Source organism: Lepeophtheirus salmonis, chromosome 7 (genome assembly GCF_016086655.4).
Source record: "Lepeophtheirus salmonis chromosome 7, UVic_Lsal_1.4, whole genome shotgun sequence".
Taxonomy (NCBI): domain Eukaryota; kingdom Metazoa; phylum Arthropoda; class Copepoda; order Siphonostomatoida; family Caligidae; genus Lepeophtheirus; species Lepeophtheirus salmonis.
In genome coordinates, this window is record NC_052137.2 from 11,704,008 (window position 1) to 11,716,569 (window position 12,562).

General features: G+C 33.0%; 2 protein-coding genes across 2 annotated transcripts in view; one reads left to right on the forward strand and one right to left on the reverse strand.

Moving 5' to 3' along the window:
- The window catches only part of LOC121121401 (potassium channel subfamily K member 15), an 82,085-nt gene that overhangs the window by 32,634 nt on the left and 36,889 nt on the right, over window positions 1-12,562 (forward strand). The gene's annotated exons all lie outside the window — the stretch shown is intronic.
- On the reverse strand, window positions 754-3,363 carry LOC121121400 (long-chain-fatty-acid--CoA ligase 4). The gene is made up of 2 exons (XM_040716310.2): window positions 1,602-3,363; window positions 754-1,536 (listed from the first exon to the last, which is right to left on the reverse strand). Exons 1-2 carry the CDS (start codon window positions 3,167-3,169, stop codon window positions 951-953), a joined length of 2,154 nt encoding a protein of 717 aa, XP_040572244.1. The 5' UTR covers window positions 3,170-3,363; the 3' UTR covers window positions 754-950.

Here is a 12,562-nt window from a genome sequence, read left to right on the forward strand (position 1 = left end):
ATAGTGTCACAACCATTTATTGATGGATAAAGTTTTAATATACCTGCTTGAGAATTAGAGCCCCATTTATCACATCAACTAGATTGTATTTGTAAAAACTTGCTTGACCAAAAGAGTGTTTATGATTCACACCGTATATTTCTTTCAATTTGAATCCAAAGAATATTGCAGCTTTTACACAATCCACAAAGTCAAGATAGCTCTGTCTAAAGGAACTATCATTATCATCTGTTAATACAAGGACAAAGATGTTTTATTTAAAATCAACATTTAAATTTAATTTTTTCCGACGCATCTTTCATCATTTTCTTGCGTGTTGCAGCAATACTAGCGTCACTCAGCTTTTAAAGGGGATTGTATTGGATGAACCTTTTTCCGAGATGACACCTTATCAGAAATAGGAATAATATTAAAATAGAAACAAAGAATATTTGTTCATCAACTCAGGATTTAATTGACTAAGGAAAAACAAGAGCACTCGGTTAAGGATGAAGAAAGATAGCGGTGTTCAGATAAAGGGAAAATGAGATTAATATATTAAATACGGAGTCCTGGGTGAAGATAAACCCCTATAAATTATAGATTTAGCACAAACAGTAGACTGCTCAAAAGAACACCCAATTTAACACTAAAACTTTACTGTTATAACTATTAACTCTAGAAAAAATCTCCAAAACACAGTAAACGAATTTTTATGCAATGCCGTAGACTCACGTGTCTTCACTCTAACAAAACATTACATAAAAACACTTATTACGAATAATTATCGATTTTAATAATAAAATATGGACAAAAACATAATTATCATTATAAATAGCTTTAAATAAAAACAAAAGTACCTTTAATTCATAAAAAGACTAGATACAGGTATTCAGAAGGAAACATATTTCAAAATGGAAAAATTTGCAACATATAAAGGTAAAATAAGTCATCATATATAATAAAATTAATTAAAGTCGTCTACTTGATTGATACATTTGATCTAAATCCTTTTGATAAAATTCTTGAATAGGTCTGCGTTTAATTTTAAAGGCCGCGGTGACAAGTCCGGTTTCAGGGCTCCAATTTTCTTTGCATAAATATACTGCAACTGGTATTTCAAACCTTTGCAATTTATTTTTTGAACAATGCAATCTCACTTCCTCAAGAACCATGGTGATTACCCTTTCATCTTGACAGCACTTTGAAAATGCATCACTATTATGTTCAATTTCTGTTTGAGAATACATTCCAAGTTTTTGATCGGCCCATTTTCCAAGAACAGTTTTATTGGGAACAATGAGAGCGACACAATTTGATTTGAATGAATCTCCATAGATGCATATATTGTCTACGACTGGACACGTTGTTAGAGCAGACTCTACTTTGCCTAAGGATATGTATTCTCCGTACTGGAGCTTAACTAAATCTTTTTTCCGATCAATGATTTTTATGGTCCCCAACTCTGTAACTTCTCCAATATCACCGGTCCTAAACCATTGTTTACCCTTTTCTTCAAAGAAGTCTTCTTTTGTCTTCTCATGTATTTTGTAGTAACTGTAACAGAAAAAGAAAAACTTGCAAAAAACTGATGGAAATTGTCAGAGTTGGCTTATAGTTACCCATTGGAGACGCAATCTCCTCCAATAAGAATTTCTCCTCTTGGGCGTGGCTGATCTGTGACTTTATAATTACCGTCTTCCCAGTTAACAAGCTTAATATCAATACACTGATTGGGAGCACCTGCCGTTCCCGTTGAAATGTCGCTGCTATCCATCAGCGTAGCAGATGCAGTAGTTTCCGTAAGTCCATATCCTTGAATAATATCCACTCCCAAACAAACCCGTATAAAATCATGCACTTCATCAGAAAGAGGAGCTCCACCCGCAAATATAAATTTAACCTTACCTCCTATAAGCTTATGAAATTTCCCAAACAAAATTTTATTTAGTACAGGAGTTGGTAAACCATTACGAATAGACTTTAAGCGATAGTCATAAAAAAAACGGAAAATACTTTTGAAAAGTTTTCCACGAGTATCCATCTTCTGATTAATGCCGTTATAAATTCTAGTCAGAACAAGTGGGACACAAGTCATCAAAGTAGGTTGTAATACTGTAGCATCTCCATGAGTACCAGATTTAATCATTGTTGAGGTATCCAAAAGAGTATTTGGACTTGAATACCCAATTCTTATCCCCCTTATAACCATCATCATTTCACACAGTAGTTCTAACACATGGGCTAAAGGCAAAAACGCTATATACTTGTCATTGCTACTAGTTTTAATGTCGATTGTGGAATTTATAGATATCAGGGTAGAAACGAGATTTCTGTGTGTCAGAAGAACTCCTTTGGGGACTCCAGTAGAACCTGAAGTGTACATAATAATAGCAATATCTTCTGGTTGTGGAGGCTCACTCTTGACAGGCTTCCAATTTGAGCCAGCGTCAACCAATTCATCGAACATATAGATTTTTACTTCCACTTCAGGTACTTGGCTATTACTTATTGATGTATGATCAGGTATAACAATTACTTTATTAACATTAGGTAATTGAGGCAATAGATTTAATAATTTTGGCAAAAGTTCATTAGAGGAAATAACACATTTAGCTTCAGTTTGATTAATTCCATGAGTAATACCCTCAGGTCCAAGGTTTGTATAAAGAGTAACGATTGAAATATTCTGCGAAAATGCACCTAGGGTAGCTAAAAGACCTTGAGCACGAGTTTCTGCGTATACTGCCACCTTGTCTTTTGGACACAAACCAATATGTCTAAGTCCTCTTCCAAAATTCTCCACAATTATGTCACAGTCACGAAAGCTCTTCCAGTGATAGCTCCCTAATTCCAGCTTTTTGAACACCTTACCGTTAGATTGTGTCTCGTCTTCCATGGATAGGACACTACGACTTCCTAAAATTGGGCGTTCTCCATAGACTTGCAAAGCCCATTTCCAAACTTTATCCATTGTCATGATCCCTTCCAGTCCTATGGTTAGCTTATTTTCTTTCTCAGGACTCCGAATCAAGACATAGGAATCAGTTTTTTCAATAATTTCGGATCGAAGCTTTCCAAAGTTATTGCGTTTTTTCCAAGGTTTATATATCACCTGATATATTGGATAAGTAAAAAAGTCCCATAACCGGACCACAAACTTCAGAATACCCAAAACTATTCGAACCATGACGCCGACGAAGTTGACCCGTGGGAGATAAAAAGGATACTAAACTTATCTATTTAACACATAGTATTCTTCTAAGATGTCTTTTAAGGTACTTAATTCCCATTATCACGACGAGTTAAGAATCCAGTCACAAAAATATCCTTATCTCATCAGGGCATGCCCGAAAAAATTTATTTCATAATTTTCATGAAACTGAAGAAATTTGAAGACTTGTATGAAGATTAATATTAAAGTAAATATTGATATTATTTGCGTAATTTAATAGAAGAACACAAATCACATTATTTATCTTTGAGTTACTCTGATCAACTTTTAATCATTTTTTATACATAAATGACTAACCAAAAATTACAATATTATCAAAAATATATTATCCCTCTGAAGTACAAATTACAAACTCTAGGAAATGTAAAAATGAAAAGCCCTCCTTATGAGTTTCATCTGTCATTGCAAAAAAAAAATATATATCCTCTTTTTAGAAAATTTTATATACAAAGCATATTCTACATTTCCAATCCATAGACAAATATTTCTTAGGAACTTTTTCAAGATTAATAGGATGCCCATTAAATCATTTTTTGTAAAGAAGTAAAATAATTAAGGTTCAAATGCGTTCCTTTTGATAAAAAATACGATTTACAAGTTTGAAGATTTTCTATCAACATTTAGAGGTAGCTCAACGGCCATAAAGTTTTGAAATTTTCAACGTTGTTGAAAAAAAACGAGATTTTTTCATCCGTATACTACACACTACAGCTTGTTAGTAAATTTAACAAATTTAGTTAAGTTAAACTGCTATCAAAAGTTTTTTTCAAATGTTTATTTTAAATTTTTTTGTTCGCCTTAAAGAACGATAAAAATATTTAAATGAAAGGTAGTCTTTTTACCTATCTGTCAGTTCACAAGCGTATCACAGACAATGAGCGGCTACTGATATCTAAAAAAATTGCAAATATGTTTTTTTCTTTACTTATATTAATAATAAAAAAGTACCAATTTTGATGACCTTAACCTTGATTACCTTTTTTATCACCTTTTTTGAGGAAAACTTCTATATAGCCAAGTTTTATTTTTTGGGTTATTTGTTATTTTTTTAAATTCTTTATTGCTCAGAAATTATATATATGACAAGAATAATAAATGAAATCATAAGGGAAATATAATTTTAAAAATTCAAGCAAGATTGAGGCAAGACTTGGGATGAAATGATCTTTCATGGAACTTACGATTCAAGTAAAAGTTATAATTCCTAAATTATTATTATAGACAGTAGGATTTATGACTATCCACAAATATAAGTTGTGAACCCACTCTTATAAGAGTTGTATACTTCTTTTTTTTATCATTCGTATAAAAGATATGTTTAAGAGAGCTTATATTTATACAATATTTATTCTGAATATTTGTTAACGAATTGAAAATAAATAATCAAGAAACGAATACACAGTCCCGAGTTTTCGTTTTTTTCTTCTTTATCATCGAATACATAAGCTAAGTAGGTTGTAAAATTATTTTATTCATAAGAAAATATAATATTAGCATATTATAATTTTTAAGATTATGATTTTTTTTTTTTATATTAAGTTCCTTGATATTAATATAAATATAATAATAAAGTCAAATGATAAATAAAAAAACATCATATTTTATATATATTGTCCCAGAGTAGAACTATATCAACTATAAATATACAAGTCAAACAAATTCATTAAAATAAACTAAAAACTTTAAATTAAAAACAACACATAAAAGTGAAATGATTAAAAAAATACAGCATGTCAAGCTTTTCCTACAATTCTTTATAATTATGTTAGAAACTATTCCCTTGTTGGAATATATATCTCGTGGATACAGTCAAAATTACAGCTCTTACTTTTTCCACTACAATAGGTTGATACAACGTCAGTCTGCTCATAATAAGAACTTTTGAGTTTAACAGAGCAAAGTCAACTACTTTGGTTTTCGAGGTAGCTCTTTTTTTCTATCGTGAAAGTCTAAAAAACAAAACCACTTTATTAAATTTTTCATCACCACCCATTAAACTTTTTACATTTAATTTTACTAATTGTTTCAGAATGGTTAGAGACGAGCAATATACAAAGGCATGAATTGTGTCGTTACATGGAATCGAGAAAAAAATACAATTATCGAAATCTGGAATTAGACTGTTAAAAAAATTGTCCTTTATTCCTCTCAACGATGATCTAATTCCGCTCTTTCAGTTTTCAAGGAGACTGAAGTATGTTAGTATATCCAACTCATCTTTAAAATTAGAAAATACTGTTTTCAAATTCCATGGGCATGGCATAATGTAGAGACGAGAAGTCTTACCAAAAGAAAACTTGAGTCTCCCGTCATTGAAGAGATCTGATGCTCAATTGTCCAGATAACTCATTGAGCAGTACCCCATACTTAAGACAATGTCGTTTTTACATTATTAGTGAGATTGATTGCCATCATAAACCTTATATATATTCTGAACGGAGTAATGTACTCTCTCCTTTCAAGCAAGGGTTTGCCCGACATGTCTGCAAAAATTTAACGTTATATTCGCTGAAAGATAACTGATAACTGGGCTATTCCATCCCCCAGATGAGATTTAATTATTTTAATTACATTAAAGTAGTTTCTAAGGAAAAGTATACCAAGCCAAAATTATTATTCTTCTAAAGCTTTATATATTACTGCCGGAATTACATGAGTATTGTAGAGGTCTATTGTTTTTTGTTTATTTTATCTCCTCCAGACGTTTATTTTTTGATGTACTGTTTGGTTTCAGTTATCTTCATGGATACCATTACTCTCCTATGGGATCTCTAAAATATCTACCTCCCTTTTTATATTGTACCTCCAAACTCTGCAGGATTCCATAAGATAATAGGTAAAATATCTGTTTCACATAAATTCGACTCCTGTTCGGAACGTTCCTTAAATTTTTCAAATAATTTAAATAGTACTTCAAGCCTCTTTATTTGTTGAACCTCTGAATTTTCTTACACTGTCAGAGTAACAACATCTACATTTCAGTCAATAAATAATTATCTCTCTCAAAACATAATCCTAATCCACTTTTAAAGCAGATCCCGAACTGAATTCAAAAACTGCCTAGGAAGCAAACCCCTGACAGCTCTTAGAATTTCTTGCTAATAATTCGAATCAAAACATTTATAAAAATCAAGTGCTAAAATCGCACCAAACTTTTCTTTTTTCTTTACAGAGTCAATAGCAGCCTGAATACTGCAAGAAGCATAAAATATTTTCCAATGCTTTTATAAATGTTTTGGACAATTCCAATACTTTTATTCAACGAGTTAGTAGTCAGGAGAGAATTCTGTAAGGTTTAGTAAAAAGAAATACATGATCTTTTCATTAATTTCAATGTTTTATTTAGCATAGTCATTTTGAAGGCCTCTCGTTCCTATTATCAAAAAACTGGGAGAGCCGATTTTCACAAGCCCCTATTGAGCAATTTTTCCACCAACAAAATCATTTGCCATAGAAAAAAACAGTTTGTAATCATTTGGTGCCAGGACCGGATTATAAGGTGGATGCATAAGAGCCTCCCAACCAAGCTCCCAGAGCTTCTGGCGAGTCCATATTGATGTGTGTGACCTGGTGTTGTCCTGATGAAACACAATTCATCTTCTTTTGGCCAAAGATAGCCACTTTTGAGAGATGGCTTCCTTCAGAAAGTCCAATTTTTGACAAAACAACTATGAATAGGGAAGTCGCTGATAGTAGATGTTTCCCTGCCAATCTCACCAAATACACAGCAAAACCTTTCTGGACGTTAATTCGAGCTTGGCCACCCCTTGAACCGACTCACCACGATTTTGTAGTAAGTGACTCACTTTTCATCACTAGTAACCATCTGCTTAAGAAATGGATCGATTTTGTTTCGATAAAGCAGGGATTCGCAGACGGAAATTCGGTCCATGAGATTGTTTGAGTTTACTCATTTGACACCCATACATCGGGCTTCTTTTTGAATTCAACTTTATTTAAGTTGTTCCAAACGAATTTTTGTGGAAAGTTTAGCTCTTGGCCAATTGAAACAGTGCTTACATGACTGTAGGATTCGACTATTTCCATAATTTTATTGATAGTTTCGATAATTGGTATTCCGGTGTGTGGCGCATCTTTGACATGAAAATTGCTGGAACCAAAATATCACATGATAGGTTGTTACAGTATATGGATCATAAACATTATTTACGTTTTTAGCTCCTGGCTTGCTTTTTCGCCTTTATCAAAGAAAAACTGTAAAAAATAGCGTATTATCTCTTTACTTGTGTCCATCTTTCATGCTCGATTAAACAATAATGAGGTTAGCAATATTAAAATTGTATAGGAAATAATTTTAATACACCATCATTTCTTTCTAATGCCATCTAGCTTAACACAATTTGACATATACAACGTGAGATCTAGATCACTAAAGAAGATATAACAGATTATTTTTTACTATACCTATTACAAGATGCAGAGGGAATTTTAATTATCCTCGAGTGATTAAAGTTTGTTCTACTTCGTTTTTTAGAAATTAATGCAATCCTTTCTTTTGTCTGAGTTTTGTATTTTCCTCTGTAGAAGGTTTGGTTCTTTTTATCTCTATGGGCTGTAATGGACTTATTGATGTTGAAAACAGTGCGGATCGAGATGTAAACGGTGTCTTCAGGATTCTTGGCACTGACACTGTTGCGGAGAAGAGCACAAATGAGTTCCCTTTTTTGTTTTTTCTCAGACAGTAAGAGACATAGACAAAACTTCTTTTTTTTTTTTGCTGTTATTTGATTGTGTAATGAAACCTTCTAATTAAAAATAACTGGAGTAAATCGTAATTAAATTCTATTGTATGATTTGAATCTCTTCCTTCTAATGTATATATATCAAATCAATAAATATTGTTAATTATTTATTGACGACTTAAAGTATCACCTTTTGCACGTCTGCAATAGCACTTATGTTATTGAATGAATGAATTTTTGAGTTAGGAATCATTCAATCTCTCTTTTTTTGCATTGTTTTTAGACTATGAACCAAAGTTCAAACGTTCTCATACTGTATATCTTTATTTAATCGTTCTCAAACTTATGAGCAAAAATATTCTGGTCTCACAACAAAATTATTCATTTTAAGTCATTGTAAAACGTCGTTGATGTCACTATTGCTCATCTGAATATTTGTCCATACTGAAGTTTTTTTTATAAGAATATTCCAGAAGGAGATCAACCCTCACCAAACTTGTTTGCAGGATTGGCCCAAAAAAAAATTATAACAGTATTAGCCCGGCCCAAAATTTTCATATGGAATTGCAACGCTAAAACATATGTACAGCTTACAATGGGAAAGTATTGTTGTGAGTTTTCAGTTGCTTATTACATATATTTTCTCACAACCCACGTATGAATTTATAAAATATTTACATCCTTTTGAAATGATTCTAAAAGCCTCTCTTTTCCTTTCCCAGTTTTTTTCTCCACTTTAAAAATAAAAAAAACTTAGTGTAACAATGTCCTTTAAAACGTCGTAAACCTTTTTATTTAAATATCATTATAATCTTTTTTTGACAGCTGCTTCATTCATTTTTATTTGAATAGTAGTGTAAATATATGTAGTAGGGTTTCTCATTTCCCGGGAAATTTTCTTTGATTCGGATACCGGGTTTTTATTATTATTATTTTTCTCTTATTCATATCACATGTACATGAGATATACAGGATCATTCAGATACTCGTTGACGAAGTTCATTTTTGCCACCATAAACCATCCCACCGACTATATAAGTCAAAATCAGTTTTCATTCAATTAAGATGGAGGCTCGAAGAGAAATAGTTATTGAGTTCCCTAAAAAACGAATGAAGTCACCAGAAATTAGAAACGCCCTTAACATTTTCCAGCCAATTCATCCACAAGGCTATCAAATTGTATGAAGAGACTGTTAGTATTCAAGATCGGCTGCGAGCACCAAATCATAGGACTGCAAGATTTATAGGAACCCAAAAAGATCAGATCCGAAATTGCAGCTGATTTTTTTTTAGAGGGGGGAAAGGCGGTGTCTGTAGTCCAGAAAAGAAGAAATTTTTAGTTTAACTGTAATTTTCCTGTTTGTCAGTGTTAAAAAAAAAGAGAAACCCACAATTTCGATCCAAAAGCAAAGTTGAAATTTCGTTTACGAGCATAATCTTTAAAACCTAGTTTGACAAACATCTTTGGGGAAAATGCCTTACAGCCTCTTTGTTCGATTGTGCACCTTAATCCAGAATCCAATATTCAAAACTCAATTTAGTAACCTCGGTTTTAATTATCTAATTGTATCACGTAGTTTTATATTAGAATCAATATTCATAGTATGATATCACTTGCAGTAAGTAGATTAAAATAGTTGGTTATCGTAAGAGAAATATAGGATCTGCGTAAGTTTTGTTAAATGTTTATTGAAGTGCTAATTACATATAATTCGTATACTTATAGAACTAGGTCGACACCAAAAACATGTGGCATAACTTTCATTCGAAATGGTCACCCTTAGCCTTGAACACACCCAGAAGACTCTCTGGAAAGGACTTGCACCCTGTCCACGGGGATGGAGTCCCAGACAGTCAGCAGTTTGGCCTTCAGGTCGTCCAAGTTCTTGCTGGGGATGGTGAATTTACTTAAATAGTAGAGAGAGCAGGCTATCCAGTGTGTCTAATATGCAAGATAAAATTACATTGACGAAATGGTAAAATATAATGTGGCACTTCGACATATGCCATACTACATTTACATCGAAATATCTAGCAGGGTACAGCAGGAAAAAATCATGTCAATAGCTAAAGTACAGAGTACAAGCTACTCAAACATCTTTTCAAGTTCATCTCACATCTACACAAGTGGACAGTGCCAAGCTGAGTTACATTCTTACTATCTCCGTCAGAGATTTTGAGCAAGAAGTTACTGATCTCAAGGTATCATACATGTGGGTGAATAAGTTCAAGTCATTGAATGAAAATTTGGAAATACTTTCACGACAGCAAGCAGAGTTGACAAGCAAAAACAGGTGGGGAGAAATGAAAAAACTTCAAACCGTAGACTAGCTGATTGTCAACGTATGCATGTGAGCATTTTTTCTCACATATAAAGATTATTCAGACCAACCTACGGGTGGCAGTCTCAACGACTGCATTAAGCTTAACCTTACGACATATCAACCAGTCTATAAAACCATCAGCACCAGAAGTCGCAATAACGGTAAGAAGCACTTTATTAAAAAGAATTCCGATACTTATTATACTTTATTGTGTTGGTCTTCCAAAAAATGCATACATTTACTTGCATTTAATGATAATCATATTGTAAGGCTCACGCGGAAATACATTTTAAAATATGTTGTGTTTATGGCTCCTTCCCCTAAAAAGGTTCTTGATCCTTTCTCTAGAGACTGGACACACCTGTGATGAGTAGGACACACCCTCTTCTCTAGACGCATAGTCCAAGGGGTTCGCTTCTGGAGACTAGGGCGGCCACATGTTGAGGTACTAATAGTCCGGAAAGTTGTCTCTAAGGAAGACCTGGGGCTATGTGGTCAATGAAACGGATCTCTGTCTTGACTTAAAACAAAATTGTTCTAGAACTTTTCTGGCCCAAGGTAGCACTTTCTAATACAGTAGTTCGATGTAAGCATCTGCATGGAGCTGCTCCTACCTTTCCACAAAATAAGAGGGCAGAAAAGCGGGAGTTCTGCTTATGCACAGTGGCATCAAAGGTGAATTTTTTTTTAACCAGAAAAGAGTTAAGCTTTTTCCAAATTTTTGTGGGCCTTGAGAAAATTTGGAATCTTCTCTTTCCAACCGTTTCAGCTGGCTCTGTTCAGAGATAAGATGTCTTGTTGTCCTCTTTTGTGATTTTGCACCAATTTCAATCCGAATTGAGGATAACAAAATGTCTACCAGTAGATGAGAACAACCCTGTATATATTTTAAAATCGGGCCTCTCCATTGATTTTATAATTAATTGCTATCTACAAATAAATATTCCTAATAAAACTACTATGATTTGATTTTATTGGGTTCTTCATGAGAGTTACACTTTTTTTTTAATCACACTCATTAAATGAAGAGTTATTTTTTTCCCAAGATATTATGTAGTCTGATGTATGTGTATAAAAATATTGTATGGAATGAGGAATTAATATTATTATTTAGTAGTTTCCTTGTACTTTCTTCTTCTCTATATGTATATGCTTACATATATGCAATATATTTCCCTAATCCATCTTTATTTCATGTACCATAGGAGCATAAGCACATCAATTATTGTCAAAGTAATTTATTCTCCATTTTGATAAGTGTATACAAGTATACAAACATACATATAGTTCCAATAAATATATAATATAAACTATCTATCTATATACTCCTTTTTTTTAAACTTACAATCATTTGCCTATGTTTTTTTATTTAGGTAGTAGATATTTTCCAGCAGAGCACGTGCGGGATTGATTTATTTAGAAAATTCTCAAATATAATTTGTCAAAACTTGTTATTCTTTTTTTTTAAAGAACAAATCTTTCAAAAATACTTTAGTAGCAGTTTTTTATTCGTTTATCTTAATATACAAATAGTAAGTAGATAATAGTGAATATACACAAAGTGTTGAAATCTTAGACTTGTTGATGTATATATACGTCTATTTTATTATGTAAACGAAATAGTGAGGGCACCTTGAATACGTATATTGTTTATATAAGTACACTTAGTATTTGTTGCCATTCCATATTTGGCTAGACATCATTATATTATACAGTGTGTGCAAGCTATATATGCTCCCACTTTGGGACGTGCTCTCTTGGGCAAACACGGGCAGTTATGCAGGCACGGAGCCCTCCTAGTAATCTACTCCGGGAGCGATAGTATAACAATTGTTCGAACTGTGGGACAGTGAGACATTCGTTCGCAAGATTAGGAGGGAATTTGAGGGCTCTAACGAACTCAGCTCCTTGCCACACAGCGAAGAAAAAGTATGAAATGGTTACATCACAATTTTAACGACTTCATCTCGCCGGACTTTTGCACTCCAAACTCGCCGGATCTGAAACCGATATATTTTTTTGTGTCGATTGAATAACAAACCCACCAAATCTCCTGCAACACCAAAGTCAAACTTATCAGTAGGATCAAGAAGGAACTCCAGGATTTGCCAAGGAACCATCTGGCGAAGGCCTGCTCAAACTTTTGGCTCGTAAAGAGACTGTAATTGAGTCTGGGGGTGATTTCATTAATTGAAATAAATCAGAATCCATCAAGCTCTTAGAATTTGTTTTTACTTTTTTTAATATGGTTACTGGTAGGAGAGAAAATTGCGTTACAAAATTTTTTTTGAAGCACCACTTACTTGTGCACCCTGTATACT

Coding starts and splice junctions, on each gene's coding strand:
- LOC121121400 (XM_040716310.2), bottom strand. CDS start 3,169: ATGGTTCGAATAGTTTTGGGTATTCTGAAGTTTGTGGTCCGGTTATGG. Junction 1,537..1,601: donor GGAGATTGCGTCTCCAATGG/GTAACTATAAGC, acceptor TTTCTGTTACAG/TTACTACAAAATACATGAGA.